The sequence below is a fragment of the Anomaloglossus baeobatrachus genome, chromosome 1 (genome assembly GCF_048569485.1).
Source record: "Anomaloglossus baeobatrachus isolate aAnoBae1 chromosome 1, aAnoBae1.hap1, whole genome shotgun sequence".
NCBI lineage: Eukaryota > Metazoa > Chordata > Amphibia > Anura > Aromobatidae > Anomaloglossus > Anomaloglossus baeobatrachus.
The window spans coordinates 857,930,769-857,953,469 of NC_134353.1; the positions used below are offsets into that span (position 1 = coordinate 857,930,769).

A 22,701-nucleotide genomic window follows, 5' to 3' on the forward strand; every position below is an offset into this window, starting at 1 on the left:
TGTCAACGAGGAGCGATTTTGGACGTTTTTGCAACGATCCAAAATCGCTCCTAGGAGTCACACACAACGAGATCGCTACAGCGGCCGGATGCGCGTCACAAAATGCGTGACCCCAACGAGATCGCTGTAGCGATCTCGTAGCGTGTAAAGCCCGCTTTAGACATATTGACTCACATTTTTCATGGTAAAATGCTATTTCTCTATTACGTAAGCACCACGTAACACATCAGTCCTAAATCCTCGTCCTATGAAGTGCTCATCACACAACCTGCTTCATTACAAACCCCTGACTGCAGGAAATCAAAGCATTGGCATGTTCCCCAGACCACACAGTAATTACACTGCCACGTATCTGTAGAAGATAAAGCAATTTATTTTCTACATCCTTGAAGCTACACATCTGGAATCTTGTCCCTTTTTTGTCAGGCCATGGAAATGCATTCAGTTTTCCCAATTTTCAAGCAGGACAGTGGAATGGTGTAAAGGCATAAAATCCAAGGCTGGAGGGAGGTCAGGCTTCTAATTTCACGGAGTCCAGCATGGCACGGGCATCCCTATATTCCTCTTTCTCTTCTAAGTCTTTTTCATTCTCCTAAAAAAAAGAAGCCAAAAACACAATGTCAAATAACATGCAATAATAGTAATAGTATCATAAGAAATTACAACTTGGCGCGTAGAGAACCGGCCCCTCATACGAGTCCATCGGTGGAAAAATTAAATTTATGGTATTCAGAAAACATGGACGCAAAACCATTTCTTTTTTTTTTTAAATCAGGTTGTTTTAATAATTAAATTATTAAAAAAAAATGTAATTGATTATTGCCATAAACCGGTCGTGAGGCAAAGAATCCTGTTGCCAGGTCACTTATATCGCATACTGAACACAAGACATAAAACCATAAAAACAAATGGTAGAATTGTGATTTCTCACAGTTTTACCCTACACGGAATTTTTTCCCCCCCTTTTTTTTTTTTAGCACTTTACATGGCAAAATGAATTGTGTTATTTGAAACTACAACTAGGTCTGCAAAAGCAAACAAAAAAAAAAAAAAACAACCCCTGAAAAAACAATACAAAAAAAGCCCTGGTACTACTACCTCGATAGGAAAAAAGGATGAAGTTATGACTCTTGTAATTAGGGGAGGAAAAAGGGAAAATACAAAAGCGAAAAATTGCACTGTCAGGAAGGGATTAAAATTGACCTCAATACCTTGTTCACATCCATAAATTAAGTCGACTATGACTGCTTTGCTGGGTCTGAATGAAGAACATATTAAAAGGAACCAATCATCAGGATATTCGTATATAAGCTAAAGCCAGTGCTATACGGGCACTATCAGGCTGATTCTATACATACCTGTAGTGGTCAGCTCAGATATTTAGGTTTTGAAAGTAAAGTTTATAAAATCACCAGCTTGTTGAGTGACATCAGCTGAGGGTCAGATAATATACTCAGTGTTATCCCCTCCCCCTGTTAGAATTAGCATAAGTATGATACAATTGATTCACTATTTCACTTGCAGGACCTGTGTGAGGTAATACCCATGTGACCAGAAGGGGCAGGGTCTCAGCCAACAGAAAAATGTTGATTCGTGGTATCAGCTTTGTTGGCTGAGGCCCCGCCCCTTCTGATCACATGGGTATGACCTCAAACAGGTCCTGCAAGTGAAATAGTAAATTGTTTCTATAATACTTATGCTAATTCTAACAGGGGAAGGAGGGGATAACTATGAATACCCCCCAGATATTATCTGATCCTCTGCTGCTGCCACTCAAAAAGCTGATGATTTTATAAACTTTACTTCCTTGGATTTCAAAACCTAAACATCCGAGCTGACCACTACAGGTATGTATAGAATCAGCCTGATAGCGCCAGTATAGCACTGGCTTTAGCTTACATACAAATATCCTGATGATTGGTTCCCTTTAAGATTCATAAAGAAGAGCTGGAGCCAAAAAAAGAAGGAACCACCTGATAATGCTGGAGAAGGTTTCTACAGTACAGAATGCCATGTCTATGTGTAGGGATGATATAATGACCTCATGTGCTGTATTGTGTTTGAAAACTGCAAAGTAAATCCAGACCGACACAGAAATACTTACTAAGACCTGAGTCAGGTCCGTGTGTGCGGCCTCGAGCCTGCGGTGACAATCTGGGATCATCATGCGAGATTCTTGGAGTATTTCAGTCTGAAATGCAAAAATGAAGATGTGAAATTCCAATATGTGGATGGCAGCTGATTTTAATTTGTATCACATTTAGAGATGAGCGAACCCAATGTTCACAGTTTGTACCGATCACAGACTTCGAACAAAACAGAGTTCGGGTACTTTACGTATGCAAACCACTAGGGTGAGCATTGCTGTGCTCGGGTACAATCGGTGCTCAGCCCAGTGTGAGCCACTTGCAGTGCTTCAACGTCTCGCACCCAGGGTAACAACAGCGTGATCGGATGTAGTGTGCACCAAAAAAATGGAAAAACCCCACCCACCGTCCCCCGGAAGTGATCTGTTTATGGCTGGCTGCATGTGGGCGGAGAGTCGAACTGCCAAACAAGGACTTCCAATGGGGTTCAGGTCAAGTCCAGATTCCAAGCCGAACTTTACAAAAAGTTCTACTGAACCCACAGAACCCGAACTTCCACGGGTCTGCTCATCTCTAATCATATTCTGAATAAAATCTTATGACTAGAGATGAGGGAACCTGTTTAAGCTCCGTTCGGCGGATTCAGCCGGACTTTAGATACAATTTGGTTTGGGACTTGACCTGAACCCCAAAAACAGTCACTAATTGAGCAGACTGGTCTCTGCCCACATGCACCCAGCCATAAGCAGATCACTTCCAGGGGGCGGCCGATTGGGGTTTTCACATTCTTTTTTTGTTTGGTGCACACTACATCTGATAATGCTATTGTATCCCCCAGTGTGAGACAGTCAAACACTGCAAGCGGCTCCCACTGAGCTGAGCACTGAGCGTACCCGAGCACAGCGATGCTCACGCAAGTGAAGTTGATAAGCAAAGCATCCAAACTCAGTTTCTTCATAAAAGTCTGAACACCGAACCTCAGGTTGGGTGATCTCTACTTATGACTGTACGGATGACTGAACTAGATGGAAAACTCCATTAACTCTTATAGGCTGAGTTTCCAATCATCAGTTGTGCCCAGCCAATTATTTTATGCCTGAGCCCACTATAATTTATGCCGGTCGTGACAGTATCCGGCTTCCAGTCAGAGCAGAAAACTCCGCATACAATGTTTTTTTTTTTTTTAATTTAAAATCCATCTCAAAACACAACCAAAGTGGCAACTAATGCATTGCAAATCTGCATGATCGGTACTAGAACCAGTTGCAGAAGGTAATGTATCAGTGCATTTACAAGCACTTTTATGGAGTGGAATAATCATTATACAGGGACCACCACTTATTGAATATATCTAGAAAAGCGCCCCTTATGCTTTAAAAGGCTATCAACATCTTTAACATGGAAAAATTATTTTTATTGATTGCTTTTAGTTTCAGTCTGCCATCTTCACTCCTTTGTTAATTTTTAGTATGCAGTTTTCAGCCTGATCCCACTTTAAGATTTTTCTCTTGTGAGAGTGTCCCTCCCTGTAATACAGGCTGGATGTGAGTTTTGCATGTATCCAGGCAGCTACTGTCTTCACTTTCATGTATCAGCACAGCTCCAAACCTGCACTTTTCTCCTATCCATAGTTTGTTTTCTCTGCTCTCCATAAGACTTTAGATACTTTCCCCCTCTCTACCTCCTCCCTGCTGCTATTTTTAACACTGAGGAAAGGGAAGAGGGAGAAGAAAGCAGTCAGAACCAGGAGCTCTGATAGATTTCTAACATAGATCACACAGCAAGATAAAAGGGCAACAGTCTGAAGCAGCAAAATGGTAGAAACATTTTAATGAATACTAGACAGTGTGTCCACCGCCATTAACTTGAGAACGGCGGCAGCTATAGGTATAGAAGTGGTGTCTAGGTATAGTAAAGTATCCATGCGCTACGCATTGAAATCACCTATAGCGTCTCCTGGTGAAAAAACAACAAAGTTAGCATTTTTTATCTCGAAAATGGAACGAGAGAGAGAAAAAAAGTGAATTATAAAGTTGTAGGGCATCATCAGTTCAATACGAATCGACACCTTGCATACAGAAATGCTATGATTAGAACATGTAAAACTCACAAGGCTGTGGACGTGAAGTAATACCTCATGGAGACCTTCCTACAAGTCATTGGGAATGGTGGCTGCGTGGCGTGGCCTCCACGCTCACCTGACCTGACCCCATTGAACTGCTTTCTGTGAGGTCACATCAAACAGGACGTGTATGTGACCCCTCCATCAACATTGCAGGGTCTACGATGACGTATCACAGATGCTTGTGCAAACGTGTCACCTACCATATTGCACAACGTGCAGCAAGATACAGTATGCTGTCCAGATGTGCATTGCAGCTGACGGTGGCCACTTTGAACATCAAAGTTAAATGAGCGCCATATGCGTGACCAGCATTCAATGTTTTTTGTTTTTTTTTCGGGGGGTGGGGGGGTGGTGATGGGTTTCATATCATAGCATTTCTGTATGCAAGGTGTTGATTCGTATTGAATTGATGATGCCCTACAATTTTTTTAATTCACTATTTTTCTCTATCTCGTTTCGTTTTCAAGATAAAAATGCTAACTCTGTTTTCCACCAGGTGGGGCTATAGGTGGTTTCATTGCGTAACGCATGGCAACTTTACTATACCTAGACACCACTTCTATGCCTATAGCTGCCGCCGTTCTCAAGTTAATGGCGGTGGACAGGGTATGGGTGGACACGCTGTATAAAAAGTTGCTTAACTTTTTCTGGATCAACACAGACACAAAGCAGAACCTTTCCTATGTAGCTTTACTATTCGTCAAGGGGTAGAAAAAAAAAGGATATAATAATAAAAACAGTCAAAAATGAATGTAGGTGACAATTTGATAAAAAAAAACCAAAACCTTAATTAAAAAAAATAAGGATATGATTATTAAGACAAATTTTGCACTTTTAATTCAGGGCCAGATTGGGTCAGTGTCTTCACAAAAATGTGGCATAACGGCACAGGTACGTCTCGGAGCCATAAAATCATCTGGCGCCATATGTTGCTTTGTGTGTCTTAGATCTGTTACAGATTCTGTAAATCAGACGGAAAAAACAATAAATGTTTCTTTTGACTCCGCTTTTTGGAGAAAGATAAAAAAAGAATGTATTAACCCTCTGAAGAGCAAGAGCTTTTTTCGCCGCGGGCGCCGACAGCGGATGGAGGGGTGGTGTATATGTGCTTGCCCTGTTAGGGACTGAAATCACAGCCTGTGGTCGGAAAGTTTATTTAAAATAACCTCCTTCCGCTGTTTCTCGCCCCTTCATCCAGAATGGGATCAGCTGGTTGCATAAAAATCGCCTGCATCGTTTGGTTAATAAAGAAATACTGCGCTGAGATAATATCACAGAGAGATAATTACGGCATGAGAAAAAACGGTCATTGAGTATATTGATCATGTGGAGAGGCCTCGGCAGGAGGCTTTAAGTGAAAGAGAAAGGTAAAGAAAATGAAAAGCAGAAAACAGCAGGTTTTTATTTGGGTGCTTATCATGCATAAAAAGTTATTACTTATCACTGCATTTCATTTTAGCGGAGATGATATTCTCACCATGCGCTTGGGAGGAAAATTACTAAACTGGAACCCCACTGAACGTGAACATTTTTCCTGCCTACACACTTAAATGTTGTTTTGTAAAATCCTTAGGTTAAGGAGAAGAAATACTCGCAGTTTAGAGTCTGCGATCAAGAGGCTGAAAAAATGGCGCCGATTTTAAAGTAAAAAGGCGCTTCGATGGGTCCAAAGATGAGAGATATCGTTATCGTACCGCTAGCGGCATTATATGCCTACGTTCTCATGATCAGCGTTTGCAGAGTTTCAGAATTTCGACACCAATTCCGCACCTTTGTTTACTTGCGTTTTTGTGTGCGCTTTTTGTCTCAATAAAGTTGGTTGAAACACAGGCAGCAGAGCAAAGAAACAATATTATTACAGATTATAGAGGTATAAAATCATCATAATTATAACCTTCGCCACCTCAAACACTACAACCACTCACGTCCCAATACACACAGACACAAAATATATAAAGATATCACTAGATAGCTGAAACATATTAGATAGATATCCTGCAGATATACAATTTTCCACTCCCCCCCCCACATATTATAAACTTGCAGCCTCTAGTGTCTTTCATATGGCCCTAAAGTGGGTTTAGCCTGGTTTAACCGAATAAATAAATCTAAAACAAAAAAATAAATGTCGTGGGATTTTCCCTAGTTTTGATAACCAGCAGATCGCTGCGGGCTGGTATTATCAGGTTGGGACGGTCCATGATTATTGGGCCCTTCCCAGAATAAAAATGTAAGCCCACAGCCTCCCCAGAAGGAAGTGGCCACTGAGCTTAGAGTGTCACCAGCAGGCTGCAACACAGATACAGAGAGATTGGAAGAGTCACAGAAAGGCAGAGACATGGACACACTTTGGTCACAGCATACACCGATGACCGCTTCATTGTGAACAATGCCCTTTGGAATCAGATGATGAATGATGATGAATCCCCCACAACTCCAGACACATTTAAGAGAGGTGAGGGGCACCCAAATGTAACGCCAGACCATTTGAAACCATTTATATCTGCGTGATCTGTGTGCTAGAGGACCTGCAAGGATCCTGACCACACAAGCAGGCAAAGACATCATCTATGCTGGACGAGGGTGGGCCTCAGTGCTGTTCACTAATGAAAATTGATTCACGCTGAGCAGAAATGATGGCCGCCAATGATGTTGGAGATGTCTAGGAGAGCGATGTGCGTCAGCCACTGTTGTCACAAGACAAGCCTTTGCTGGTGGTTGTGTTACAGTGTTGAGAGAGAACTGCATTACACTTTGTGAATGGTACAGTGACGGCCCCTACTACTGGAATATCATCATTAATCTAGTCATTGTGCCTCTGCATGAACAACACAGGCCTAATTTCATCTTCATGGATGATAATAAACCAGCTCATCAAGGTCACATCATTAGGGAATTGCTGTTGGAGACTCAAATGGAGCAGCCTGCACTTTCTCCAGACCTGAATCCCATAGAAAACCTATGGGATCAGCTGAGTCGCCGTGTAGAGGTCATAACTCTGTATCCCAGGACCTCAATGGCCTGAGGGACACCCTTCAAGAAGAGTGGGGTGCCATGCCTCTGCAGACAATAACTCCACTTGTGAACAGCAGATGTCGTCAGCTGTGATTGATACTCAAGGCCATATGACACGTTATTGAGATACTGACATTTTTTGAGAGTATACCCACCACTGTTTGCTTTTCTTTCAATAAACTATTTACTATGAGGGAATCAGCATTGTTACTGCTACTAACGTGATAATATATCACTGCAGCGTGAACTTTTTACATTTCACCTGAAAGTCAAATATCCCTAACTTTTTGTATGTAGTGTATGTTTGTACTGCAACAGATGCTGCCATACACAAATTCAGTAAAACATTGGCGCATATGGACAACCCCTTTAAAAAGGCAGGAAGTGGGTAGGTAATGTGTCAAGGAGGATATTCTTCCTGGCATACCGCAGATCAACATTCTACCCCCAAACCAGGCACTTGGGCACTGTGCCTTTAGGAAGTCTCATGGGTAGTTACATAGAGAGATACATCCTGGCATTAATGTTGGCATATCTGTACCTAAAACCCACTACACAAAAAGTTGCAAAGTGCACACTGCTGCCCGTAGGTCTTCATGGCCGCACCAGCTGGCAGGTTAGGCTCATTCATTTCTCAATTATGGGGTCTGTATGGCTACAGCGGAAAATGAAAAGGGGTTAAAATATAGAGCTAGCCTTGTTACTTGCCTGTTTTTTTATGACATACTCGTCCCCTCCTTCGCTTTTCATGCGCTCTATCTTCTCCTCTTGTTGTTTGGCTTCTTTTTCATACATTAATTTTTCCTTCGATAATCTGGAAGAGAAGACGTCAATATCGTCATCACTAATGATCCAGGTATCATGTGGATCCAGACATCAGACCTAACCCTCCATGACACTGCCGAACTGTAAAATGGGTCATCCCATAATTAACCCCTTTCCGTAACGGCCAGTTTTCATTTTTCCATCACTTTCTACCAAAAATCATAACATTTTTATTTTTCTGTTTATATAGTCACATGAAGTTTTGTTTGTGGGACGAGTTTACTTTACACACAAAATGGGCTGGAAAATTAAAGAAAAAAAAGGACTAAAAAATGGTTCGGTAAAATGATGAAAAAACAACGTAATCCCGCTACTACTGTTTATACAATCTTCATTAAGCAGGAAAAATAATTTGGCAACAGGATTTTCCCAAATGTAGGATTACACTGATACAAACGTGTATGTCTTTTTTTTTCTTCAGTTTAAAAGGGAACCTGTCATCAGAAATTTAGCTTGAAACCTAAAAGTTTCCCCCTCTGCAGCTCGTGGGCTGCATTCTAGCAGGTTCCTGTACTTTTTGTGGCCCCTTGTAAACCAAATTAAATACTTTATAAACTTGTACCTTTTGCTATATAAATTTTGTAAATCGTCCATGGGGGCGGGCTCTCTGCTGACCGTTGCTGTTCCTCCAGCACATTGACGCCGCCCCCCCACGCTCCATTTCATCCATCAGGACGCCGCCCACTGCGCCCGAGGTGCCGCCCACGCCAGGATCCCTGGTGACGTGTGTCACAAGCACGAGATTATGGGCGGCGCTGTGATTGCATCGCAAGTGCCCGCCCATAATCTCGTGGACGCGCTTTCCCCCACTGCCTCCAGCGTTCTGCGCAAGCGCTCGCCGGCCAAATGACCCAATGTCACCTCCTTCCCATCTTACCCTGCAGCAGGGCAAGATGGGAAAGAGGTGACGTCGGGTCATCTGGCCAGCAAGCGCTTGCGCAGAACGCTGGAGGAAGAGGGGAAAGTGCGGTCACGAGGTTATGGGCGGCACTTGCTGATGACACTCACAGCGCCGCCCATAACCTTGTGCCTGCGCAAAACGTCACCAGCGGTCACACGTGCACACAGTGCACAGTCCCGCTACAGTCGCACAGCGCATGCGCGGGACTAGGGGCAGCGTCCTGAGATATGAAATTCAGCGTTGGGGGGCGGCGTAAATCTGCTGGAGGAACAGCAACGGTCAGCAGAGAGCCCGCCCCCATGGACGATTTACAAAATTTATATAGCAAAAGGTACAAGTTTATAAAGTATTTAATTTGGTTTAAAAGGGGCCACAAAAAGTACAGGAACCTGCTAGAATGCAGCCAGGAGCTGCAGAGGGGGAAACTTTTAGGTTTCAAGCTAAATTTCTGATGACAGGTTCAAAAAAAGAAAAAAATGGTAAGAAAAAATAGTTTGTGTTGCAAATTCAGAGACATGAAACCTTTATTTTTCTATGGATGAAGATGGGTGAGGTCTTTGTTTCTGCGCGTCCAGCGGGAGTTTTTTTTTATTTTTTTAGATTCTTTGAGGTAGAAGTGACATTTTATTTTGCTTAGGAAGTTTTCAAACTGTAGATTACTTAACTCGCAACTGGGTCTGCTTGTAGCATTAAGTAAATTGGGAAGAAAAAATTAAAATGAAAAAAAATTATAATATATATACTGTGTATGTGTGCATATTTTACATTATATTTATTTAATGTCTTTTTTTGTTTATATACAGAACAGACCAAAAGTTTGGACACACCTTCTCATTCAAAGAGTTTTCTTTATTTTCATGACTCTGAAAATTGTAGATTCACATTGAAGGCATCAAAACTATGAATTAACACATGTGGAATGAAATTCTTAACAAAAAAGTGTGAAACAACTGAAAATATGTCTTATATTCTAGGTTCTTCAAAGTAGCCACCTTTTGCTTTGATTACTGCTTTGCACACTCTTGGCATTCTCTTGATGAACTTCAAGAGGTTGTTACCGGAAATGGTTTTCACTTCACAGGTGTGCCCTGTCAGGTTTAATAAGTGGGATTTCTTGCCTTATAAATGGGGTAGGGACCATCAGTTGTGTTGTGCAGAAGTCTGGTGGATACACAGCTGATAGTCCTACTGAATAGACTGTTAGAATTTGTATTATGGCAAGAAAAAAGCAGCTAAGTAAAGAAAAACGTGTCGCCATCGTTACTTTAAGAAATGAAGGTCAATCAGTCCGAAAAATTGGGAAAACTTTGAAAAAGTGTCCCCAAGTGCAGTGGCAAAAATCATCAAACGCTACAAAGAAACTGGCTCACATGAGGACCGTCCCAGGAAAGGAAGACCAAGAGTCACCTCTGCTGCGGAGGATAAGTTTATCCGAGTCACCAGCCTCAGAAATCGCAGGTTAACAGCAGATCAGATTAAAGACCAGGTCAATGCCACACAGAGTTCTAGTAGCAGACACATCTCTAGAACAACTGTTAAGAGGAGACTTTGTGCAGCAGGCCTTCATGGTAAAATAGCTTCTAGGAAACCACTTCTAAGGACAGGCAACAAGCAGAAGAGACTTGTTTGGGCTAAAGAACACAAGGAATGGGCATTAGACCAGTGGAAATCTGTGCTTTGGTCTGATGAGTCCAAATTTGAGATCTTTGGGTCCAACCACCGTGTCTTTGTGCGACGCAGAAAAGGTGACCGGATGGACTCTACATGCCTGGTTCCCACCGTGAAGCATGGAGGAGGAGGTGTGATGGTGTGGGGGTGCTTTGCTGGTGACACTGTTGGGGATTTATTCAAATTGAAGTCATACTGAACACCAGCATCTTGCAGCGGCGTGCTATTCCATCCAGTTTGCGTTTAGTTGGACCATCATTTATTTTTCAACAGGACAATGACCCCAAACACACCTCCAGGCTGTGTAAGGGCTATTTGACTAAGAAGGAGAGCGATGGGGTGCTATGCCAGATGACCTGGCTTCCAGAGTCACCAGACCTGAACCCAATTGAGATGGTTTGGGGTGAGCTGGACCGCAGAGTGAAGGCAAAAGGGCCAACAAGTGCTAAGCATCTCTGGGAACTCCTTTAAGACTGTTGGAAGACCATTTCCGGTGACTACCTTTTGAAGCTCATCAAGAGAATGCCAAAAGTGTGCAAAGCAGTAATCAAAGCAAAAAGGTGGCTACTTTGAAGAACCTAGAATATAAGACATATTTTCAGTTGTTTCACACTTTTTTGTTAAGTATTTCATTCAACATGTGTTAATTCATAGTTTTGATGCCTTCAATGTGAATCTACAATCTTCAGAGTAATGAAAATAAAGAAAACTCTTTGAATGAGAAGGTGTGTCCAAACTTTTGGACTGTACTGTATATAAAAAAAGTTCTTATAATTTATGGTGTGTGAGATTATATTATAATATATATATATATATATATATTTTACACACACACACACACACACACACACACACACCCTATAAGAAGTCAAGGGAGGGAGAGGAGGCGAGCTGTGACATCACCTGTTGCAAAGGTGGATCCTATGTTGTTAACCATATGTTACCTGTCATTATAATCCTGTCTGTGATGATAATGAAACTGCTGCAAAGCTTCCTATAGAGAACAGTAGTGTGCGTTTAGTGTACAACCTAGTAGCCAGTGCGAAAGAGACAGGATTTTTTTTTTTATATAGTGATTTGAAAAATTTGAGGGAAAAAAATAATTCATAAGCTAAAAAAAATAGTCCTGATTTTAACAATAGGTGATAAAAATAATAACATTTTATTTGGGATCGTCATATTCTGAGCACGGATCTGTGTGGGCTTATTTTTTGTGGGTTGCGTTGACATTCTTTTAATATCACTTTTTATACAATTTTTTTGTGACAGGACTATAAAGAAGTAAAATATCACCTATACTCACCTACGGGGTCGGCACCATTCCAGTAATGTCTGTACTGCCTCTCCTGGGTATCCCATGACAATATGTCACATGATCTCTGAGGCCAATCAGCACTGGTCTTTGCTCTCCCCTCCTTCAGACGTTAATGTTAATTGAATCTGAAGGAAGTGACAGAGCAACCACAGCTCTCACTTGCTACGGATGTCTGAAAGAGGGGACAGTGAAGCCAGCGCTGATTGGCCGCAAAGATCACGTGACAAACCATGTCACACAATCCCTGGGAGAGCCAGCGCTGACACACCTGGAACAGTCCTAGCACCAGAGGGGTTATTAGCTTGTTGTGAGCAAACAGGAATGGAAAAGGGGATGTTTGAGTAGTGGACAAACCCTTTAATAGAGTTTTTTTTCTCAACTAACTTCCTAGCCTGATATGGCTATATGAAAGTCAAAAACAAAATGGTGGGCACTCAAGAGTGGATTGTGGTGGGGCGGGTCAGTGGTAAGATGGCTATCTTAACAACATTAGAAAGACCAGTGTGCCCCCTTCATGTTGAATGTACCCTCAGAAGTGGCTATTAGCAATGAGCAATTCAATTTGAGGTGCTCTGGTCCGGTGTCCAATTCGGTCCTCAGGGGCTGACTTGACTTATGGAGCAGTCATTCTTGGCTAGGTGGCCTAGTTACCTCTTGTAACTCCTAGTTCCTAGAACTCATACCATTTATTATTATTATTTATTATTATAGCGCCATCAATTCCATGGCGCTTTACATGTGAATGTGGTATACATAATAGGGACAACTACAATATTCATAAACAATACAAGGCACAGGCTGGTACAGGAGGATAGAGGCCCCTGCCCGCAAGAGCTCAGTCTACAAGGGATAGGTGAGGATACAGTAGGTGAGGGTAGGGCTGGTCGTGCGGCGCTGTATCAGACAGAGGGTTACGGCAGGTTGTAGGCTTGTCGGAAGAGGTGGGTCTTCAGGTTCCAATTCCATGAGGCCTAGTAATAGGCGGAGGCCCCCAGGATGCTGCTCCAGTAGTGAAGATCAGCTGCCACAGAGGTTGGGACTGGGCGCTGGACAAGGGCAACTGCTCATCTGTAATGTGTGCGGAACCAATGAAACTCGTCACTCGTCACATCCCGGAGTCTAGGAGTGGCTGATATGGGGAGGTGAATATTGAAGCTCCCTACACTTATATTTCAATTTTTAGCTCTTAAAGGAGTTTGATGGACCTGTAATCCCTTTTTTTTTTTCCATACTCCAAAAAAACAATACAAAAAAAATGATATAAAAAGTGCTTACATTTTTGCACATTTATGGGAAACACTACTGTGTGTAAGAAGAGCTCATCCATTCAGAAAGATGTTCATCGAGGTTGTTCCCCAACTAATGACATCTAACAACTATCCGGCCCCAGAGCCAAAATGAAAGCTGCCAACCTGAGCAGTAACGCTCTTCTTCCTTCTCACAAGGTCAACACGAGATGTGCGCAAATGTCTGGAGCCGGTAAACAAGAGCCGACAAGCCTTCATTGTTCTTATTACAGCGTTTCAACGCCACAATGAAGCAAATACGACGTAAAATAAATACAAATACTGGGATTTACATTTAGAGGATCAGGAGGAAATGGCTACTGGCAAGTCAAATGACCTGACACAACTGGAGGACCATTTGAGAGAGAATTATTTTACGCCCTGTTAAATCAGTCAAGGTTCTCTGATTGGAGTCAGATCAGTGGTAAAGGAGGTTTCTGCTTCCCCAAATCTGACAGAGACATTGGAGACAAATGAAGGAAATGGAAAATGATGGACTGACATCTTCCAGTCAGTAATCTGCACGTCAGAGGAAGAAAAAAAACCCAACATTATGCGAAGGAATAGAGAATATACTCCGCGGTCAGCCATGGGACACACGGGCAAACCTCAGGTCCGAGCATTTATCACAGCAAATAATGGGGAAGTATTATGGAGAGAAAGAAATTCTGACTGCTCTGAAATAATGAGTTTCGTAAGGTGGACACATATAGCGATGGTGGACTAGCGAGAAGTCGCGGTGTTTGCTTGGTCAGACATTCATGGCATAGTCAAGGGTTTATAGCCTGGATATTTCATGGGAACATCACTTTAAAGCCCTGTGCACACGCTGCGGTTTTTGATGCTTTTTGTTTTAAAATCTGCATCAAAATCTACACGCCTCTCCTGAAGCCAGCAAAGTCTATGGGATACTGGATTTGCTGTGCACATGGTGCGCTTTTTTTCAGTGTTGTTATGGTGCAGATTTTGCCAATATTGGTCCGGATTTGCAGTTTGTTTTTTTCTTCACCCATTCACTTCAATGACATAAAAAAACGCACCTAAACTGCATCCGTTATTTTACGCGTTTTTTAGCCACAACATGCAGATTTGGAGCAGAAAATGTCAGCATCAAATCTGCAGTGTGTGAACATAGCCTAAAAAGGGATTTTCAGGAATAAATAAAACTGAATGGACTTCAGGAAATGGGATGACAAATAGAAGAAAAGTATCTACTCATCGGATAAATCCCCCACTTCTCCACCATGGCTGCTCCAATAGTCTCTAAGGTGGCTTGTCCTGCTGCACATGACTCATGTGACCCCTGCAGCCAATCACTAGCCAGAGCACGGCCTGAGGCAGCAGAGGCCAAGGCTGTAAGACTAACCTGCAACAATAGAGCACGTCATCACTGCAGGACAGTTGTACGACCACGAATAGAGCCTCCAGCACTAGGGTGGTGAGGGATTTACCACGTAAATTATTTTGTTAAAAAAAATCTCAGCAGGATTTTACCCCGAAAATGATTTATATGTGCATATAGCTCTTTCACAGACAAGTCCAGCAACAGCTTTTCATGACCGGTCCATTCCTCCATTACTGAGAAATCAGCGTTTGCATTGATATGCAAATGAGGCTGAAGAGCTATTTGTAGATCTGAAGAGTCCGTCACTCCAGCTCTATTCTCCAGCCAGCACCACCTCCTACTGCTTGACTGACTGCTCTTTTACCTTAAATCACACAGCATAGAGGCTGACATTCAAGCAGAAGGAGGCGGTGCTGGGCGGGGATAGAGCTGGAGTGACAGAGGCCTTAACACATTTCCATATCAATTCAAAAGCTGATTTCTCAGTAAAGGAGCAACAGATTGGCCATGTTGGACAGATTGACTGCTGGTCTTGACTCTGAATTAGGTACATGCACATATAGTTTTTTTAATTGAAATCCTGGTGACAGATTCTCTTCTAAATGTATGTGTGTCATGTGTCCCCCCCCCCCACTATATTTTTTTTGTTAAATTCCCAGTAATCACTTATTGAGCTGCACTGTATTATAAGATTTCAAGGTATTGCCTCCTGCATTTCTACAAAGGTTAGGATACGTGCACACAGGGCATATACACAGATTTTAATTTGGAATATTCTGCGTGTGAAATCTGCAGCGTATTATAATACCGGTAGAAAGGATTAGACTTAGGGGTACTTTGCACGCTGCGACAAAGCTAGCCGATGGTAGCGATGCAGAGCGCGATAGTCCCTGCCCCTGTCGCACATGCGATATCTTGTGATAGCTGCCGTAGCAAACATTATCGCTACGGCAGCTTCACACGCACTTACCTGCCCTGCGACGTCGCTCTGGCCGGCGACCCACCTCCTTCCTAAGAGGGCAAGTCATGCGGCGTCACAGCGACGTCACACGGCAGGCGGCCAATAGCAGCGGAGGGGCGGAGATGAGCGGGATGTAAACATCCCGCCCACCTTCTCCCTTCCGCATTGCCGGTGGACGGCGGGTGCAGGTAAGGATATGTTTGTCGGTCCTGCGGCTTCATACACAGCGATGTGTGGAGCTGCAGGAACGACAAAACAACATCGTACCTGCGGACGCACCGACATTATGAAAATGAACGACGTGACACAGATCAGCGATTTTTGACTGTTTCACGCTTGTTCATCTTCTCTCCTAGGCTTTACACGTTGCGACGCCGTTACCGGCGCCGGATGTGCGTCACTTTCGATTAGACCCCGACGATATCGCAGTAGCGATGTCGCAACGTGCAAAGAACCCCTTAAGCAATAATTGTCTGTAGAATGTCAATTTATGCTGTGAATTTTCACAGCACATTTCACCCTTTGCAATGTGGAGGGTAAAATATGAGACATCTGTATGTAACTGATGTAAATTTTGCAGCCAATTCACCAGGTTTTCAATACTAAATTTCCATCTAAAGACCCTAAAGATGTACATTTGTTTCCTGCACTCTAGTGACATTTGATATACTGTGTCCTAATTTGCAAATACACAGTCGGGGCATCAAAGATATCTACAAAAATATAAAAACTCCCTCAAAATTGGGTAAAAATATCTGAGCTCCAAATGATAGATACAAAAATTGAATTGTGGACAGATACAAAACCTAGAACGTTCATAACATCTGGGATAATGTGAATGAGAACATAAAATATGACGTCACTAACGGAGCGTTACGGTATACAAAGTTGCAAAATGGTCACCTTTACAGTACTATATGAATGGATATGGAGTCAACAGCGAGTTAGAGGGAAGCCATTACCAGGCTTTTGCTACCTAATCTGAGAGCAGTATAATGTAGGAAACCCTGATTTCAGTGATGTGTCACTTACTGGGCTGCTTGCTGTAGATTTTACAAAATCACTTATCAGCAGGACACTTACTAGAGGACTACTTGACCTGCTGCCATGTAGTCCACCCCCAACATTGATTGCCAACTTTCTGCCTATGTACAGTAAGCTTCTAATCAGCAGTGGGATTTTACAGAGCTCAGTATTTAGAGAACTGTTGGATCTGCAACAGATTAAGAAAACTTATTTTATCAAAACTGACCCGGTAAATAAATGACTCATCGCTGGAATCAGAGTCGCTGACCCTATATCATGCTGCTCTGAAATAGGGGACAAAAACCTGGTGACAGATTCCATTCGACCTGAAGAAGGTCAAAGCCATGTTCACGGTCTGTGTTCTGTATATACAGTTAGGTCCAGAAATATTTGGACAGTGACAATTTTCGAGAGTTGGGCTCTGCATGCCACCACATTGGATTTGAAATGAAACCTCTACAACAGAATTCAAGTGCAGATTGTAACGTTTAATTTGAAGGTTTGAACAAAAATATCTGATAGAAATTGTAGGAATTGTACACATTTCTTTACAAACACTCCACATTTTAGGAGGTCAAAAGTAATTGGACAAATAAACCAAACCCAAACAAAATATTTTTATTTTCAATATTTTGTTGCGAATCCTTTGGAGGCAATCACTGCCTTAAGTCTGGAACCCATGGACATCACCAAACGCTGGGTTTCCTCCTTCTTAATGCTTTGCCAGGCCTTTACAGCCGCAGCCTTCAGGTCTTGCTTGTTTGTGGGTCTTTCCGTCTTAAGTCTGGATTTGAGCAAGTGAAATGCATGCTCAATTGTGTTAAGATCTGGTGATTGACTTGGCCATTGCAGAATGTTCCACTTTTTTGCACTCATGAACTCCTGGGTAGCTTTGGCTGTATGCTTGGGGTCATTGTCCATCTGTACGATGAAGCACCGTCCGATCAACTTTGCGGCATTTGGCTGAATCTGGGCTGAAAGTATATCCCGGTACACTTCAGAATTCATCCGGCTACTCTTGTCTGCTGTTTTGTCATCAATAAACACAAGTGACCCAGTGCCATTGAAAGCCATGCATGCCCATGCCATCACATTGCCTCCACCATGTTTTACAGAGGATGTGGTGTGCCTTGGATCATGTGCCGTTCCCTTTCTTCTCCAAACTTTTTTCTTCCCATCATTCTGGTACAGGTTGATCTTTGCCTCATCTGTCCATAGAATACTTTTCCAGAACTGAGCTGGCTTCATGAGGTGTTTTTCAGCAAATTTAACTCTGGCCTGTCTATTTTTGGAATTGATGAATGGTTTGCATCTAGATGTGAACCCTTTGTATTTACTTTCATGGAGTCTTCTCTTTACTGTTGACTTTTGACTTAGAGACAGATACACCTACTTCACTGAGAGTGTTCTGGACTTCAGTTGATGTTGTGAACGGGTTCTTCTTCACCAAAGAAAGTATGCGGCGATCATCCACCACTGTTGTCATCCGTGGACGCCCAGGCCTTTTTGAGTTCCCAGGCTCACCAGTCAATTCCTTTTTTCTCAGAATGTACCCGACTGTTGATTTTGCTACTCCAAGCATGTCTGCTATCTCTCTGATGAATTTTTTCTTTTTTTTCAGCCTCAGGATGTTCTGCTTCACCTCAATTGAGAGTTCCTTAGACCGCATGTTGTCTGGTCACAGCAACAGCTTCCAAATGCAAAACCACACACCTGTAATCAACCCCAGACCTTTTAACTACTTCATTGATTACAGGTTAACGAGGGAGACGCCTTCAGAGTTAATTGCAGCCCTTAGAGTCCCTTGTCCAATTACTTTTGGTCCCTTGAAAAAGAGGAGGCTATGCATTACAGAGCTATGATTCCTAAACCCTTTCTCCGATTTGGATGTGAAAACGCTCATATTGCAGCTGGGAGTGTGCACTTTCAGCCCATATTATATATGTAATTGTATTTCTGAACATGTTTTTGTAAACAGCTAAAATAACAAAACTTGTGTCACTGTCCAAATATTTCTGGACCTAACTGTATGCTGGAAAAACTGACTGCACCACACCAACCACATCCCTACTATAATGAGCATGCACTGGGACAATGATAGTATGATAACACAGACTATCAGACACAAACACATATTTAACCCCAAACCGCCCCAAACATACTGAGTCCAAACTGGATACCTGGATAAATATTTTCAGGCTTCCACTAGACCTTCTTAACCAACAGATTACAGACTGGACCCCAAAATCAGATCCCAATGACCCCTTACCTGAGTAATTTATACCACCAAATGCCGCCCGTAATGCCAACCAGATCATCCTTTAAAATGCACCAATCACCAGGATTCTCCTATATAACCTAAAGCCTGTGCTATACTGGCACTATCAGGCTGATTTTATACAGACCTTTAGTTGTCAGCTCAGATGTGTATATTTTGAAGCACAAGCAACAAAAGTTTGTAAAATGAACAGTTTCTTGATTGGCAGCAGCCAATAGCTGGGGTGGGTTTTGATAGTGATTGCCGCCCTTGGCCTGTTGTTCCTCCACCTCTCTTATTTATGCTAATTCTATTGTAGAAGCATTACACTAATGGTCGGGTAAATCAAAGTGGCTAGAAGGACCTGTGCTGATGTCATACCCATGTGACCAGAAGGGGCGGCGCCTCAGCCAACATAGCTGATACGAGGAAGCAACATTAGTTTTCTGTTGGCTGAGGCCCTGCCCCTTCTGGTCACATGGGTATGACATCAGCACAGGTCCTTCTAGCCACTTTGATTTACCCAACCATTAATAAAACGCTTTTATAATAGAATTAGCATAAATAAAAGACAGGGGGAGGACGGACAGGCAGGGGGACGGGAATCACTATCAAAGCCCACCCCAGCTATTAGCTGCTGCCAATCAAAAAGCTGTTCATTTTACAAACTTTACTTGCTTGCGTTTCAACAACTATACATCCGAGCTGACAACTAAAGGTCTGTATAGAATCAGCCTGATCGTGCCAGTATAGCAGTGGCTTTAGGCTATATAGGAAAATCCTGGTGATTGGTGCGCTTTAAGGCAATTCCAGATCACCAGCCAAATCAAAACCCCACCGCCTGCATACAAAGAATGTCTCCAGCAAAAGAGGAGATTCCCATGGGTGTTGAGGCCACTAAGCCGTGGGGCCAGAAGGGTGAGCAGACATCACAAGATTTGGGTGGTCAATAATACACAGGGCTGGGCATTTTATCCAACTGATGGGGGCATAGGAAAAGTCCCCCTGTCCAAAGACCTCTGCATTCTGTGCCGCCATTGGAGAACCATCACTGACAGTGCTGACTACACGCGCAGATTTACAGATCACTTTGTTTTCCACTGGTCGGTGCCATTGTGCCACTAACAATGAGAAGCCAAGATCCATCTTCTTTAAAACGACTGGTTTGGGTCTGTCGGCTTAAATATGGAAGATTAGTGTTGTAGTCCTCTGTACGGATATACCTCTATATGACAGAAGAAAAATATAGAACAATTTTTCTGGAAAAGAGCGCGTGTATGACAGAAGAGTGGATGATAATAACCGCTCAGTCTCCGTTATTACTACAGAGATATTGCTTGTTACAATCTCAACCTTACCTTTAGCATCTGTCACATACCAGGCAATCCCGGTTCATTGTAGCTGCCAGGAAGATTCCCGCCAGCCCCGGCTCCTCAATTCTCTGCTCTCAACAAATGGAGGCTAACATCCATTACTTTATCACTTCATCTTCACTGTCAGAGTTTTCACAAGGATCAAAACGCGATCCATACCTTCACTTATAGGACAGATCTCTTCCATGACGGCAAGAAATACATCAATTGGGCAACGTATGATCTTATCCCAAGGTTACACTAGTCATGGAGATGGAAATCTACAAATATTGGGAAGCATTAAAATAGGTGATTAGACAATCCACGTAAAAAGGAAGCCACAGAACGGGACTCACAGCTCTGCTGTGTGAATGGAGTGTTAATGGATCAGCCTCTTCACAGGCTCTCTACTGCCACCTACTGGTGGGAGCAATCCTACACTATTAAGCCTTGAAAAAGAGCCGTGCAGCATGACTTAGGATTAGAGATGAGTGAACCTGAAAAGCTAAAGTTCGGGGTTTGTATCGAACGTTCGGAGTTCGGGTGCTGTGTGTATGAACACCACTCACTCAAGCATCTCTGTGCTCGGGTGCGCTCGGTGCTCAGGCCAGGGTGAGTCGCTTGCAGTGTTTGATCGGCTCGTACTGGGGGGTAACAACAGCATGATCGGATGTAGTGTGTACAAGCCCCCCTCTCCCACTGGAAGTGATCTGTTTATGGCTGGCTGCATTTGGGTGGAGACCCACACTGACCAATCACTGACTTCCATTGGGGTTCCGGTCAAGTCCGATGGGTCCCACACCGCTAAAGTCTGGCTGACGTGGCCAAACCGAACTTCAGCAGATCCACTCATCTCTACTTACGATAGAAAGCCAAACCAGAATCTTCTCCGAAAGGAAAAAAAACCCACCATTCTCAGTTGGCTGTTTTGCGGTTCTTAGGCATTCCCATCGCAAAATTGATAATGACAGGTTGGCAGGGTAAAGGGCCTTTGATGGAGGTGCAGGGGATAAAGTGTAAAGGGCGTAGGGAGACGTATAGGCAAAATCATTACCTACCACTAATGATGGGCGAAGAGTGAAATATTCGGGTTTGAATGATTCCTATTGAATACCTAGTACTATTCCAGTATTTGTCATGAATAACGAACCTAATGCAAGTCAATGGGGAACCAGAGCATTTTTTGGGGAAATCTTCATGCAAATTGCTAGGGTTCCCCATTGACATGCATTACGTTTGTTATTCGTGACGAATACTGGAATAGTACTAGGTATTGGGTACAAATAATCCACACCCGAATACTTCACTATACACCCATCACTACCTACTACCACTCTATTACATGGAACTGACAATGGCTCGGTCATTCCCATAAAGAGGTATTCGGGGGTCACTTTTCTCTGGATTGGTTAGTCCTAGCTATTGGATGCTCAGTAATGACTCATGTCTATCCTCTTTGCATTGCCCTTTTGATGATGACTAGAACAGCACTATATCCTGAATACAGAAGGAACAGCCCATGTGGTTCAAAGTGGGAGAACTTACAGACCATTTTTCAACATTACTTTAGAGGTATAAGTGCAATGCAAATCTGCCAAAATTACAGTTTAACTAGTGAATAAAGGTCCTGAATTGGGAAAATCCATGCAGATTTTAGTGCTAATTTGAGACAAAGGCAGAAAAAAATGCACATTGAACTCTTTAGCCACAGATTTGGAAGATGCACAACAGCAAAAGATGGCTCACGGTGGCTCAGTGGTTAGCACTGTTGTCTTGCAGCGCTGGGGTCATGGGTTCAAATCCCACCAAGGACAACACCTGCAAGGAGTTTGTATGTTCTCCCAGTGTTTGTGTGGGTGTCCTCCAGGTTCTTCGGTTTCCACCCACACTCCACAGTCATACTGATAGGCAACTTGGATTGTGAGCCCCAATGGGGGCAGGGTTGCTGATATATGAAAAGTGTTGTGGAACTAATGGGGCTATATAAGTGAATATTATTATCTTCCAGCATGTACAGAGCTGCTCAAGTCAAAGCCACTCCAGAATTCGAGGCATAAAGACCCTTGGAGTCAGAATAGGACCCTATTACTGTATATCTCCTTGTGATAATACGTCCATGAATGCGAGACCCTGATCAATTGTACAAGAATATGAAATCCATATCATTGTTCCTTGGGTATGACCGGATTTTACATAACAGCATTTATCTATACAGATGGGTAAATCACTCCTGTAAATTAGCATTTTATAAGTGTATGGTACATAAACCACTGTTAGATTTTATCTGCCGTCATCTGAAAATTAAAGAGTCAATTAGGAAGCGATTTCGTTGACCTCCGTAACGCCTTCAAGTGCAAATATTAACATCGAGAAAATGTGATGCCGGATCATTCCTTACATGTACATGCATGTATAGTGTTCACATGGTATATACAATCGAGCTCTGCCCTTCCTAAAAGATGAATATCCATTGCATGACACATCCGGCTACTCAACGCCGGCAGTGTGAACCAACCCTACAGAATCAGCCATTTGTAA

The 22,701-nt window shown here is 42.8% G+C and overlaps 1 protein-coding gene across 1 annotated transcript in view; it reads right to left on the reverse strand.

Annotated features, from left to right (window-relative positions):
• Positions 1 to 351: 351 nt before the first annotated feature.
• Positions 352 to 22,701, reverse strand: part of TBCA (tubulin folding cofactor A) — a 45,639-nt gene continuing 23,289 nt past the window's right edge. Inside the window, exons 2-4 of the mRNA XM_075342426.1 lie at positions 7,936 to 8,041; positions 2,105 to 2,191; positions 352 to 592 (exon numbers count right to left, since the gene is read on the reverse strand). Of these exons, the coding sequence (XP_075198541.1) occupies positions 512 to 592; positions 2,105 to 2,191; positions 7,936 to 8,041 (274 nt within the window). The 3' untranslated portion in view covers positions 352 to 511. The remainder of the gene's footprint in view (positions 593 to 2,104; positions 2,192 to 7,935; positions 8,042 to 22,701) is intronic.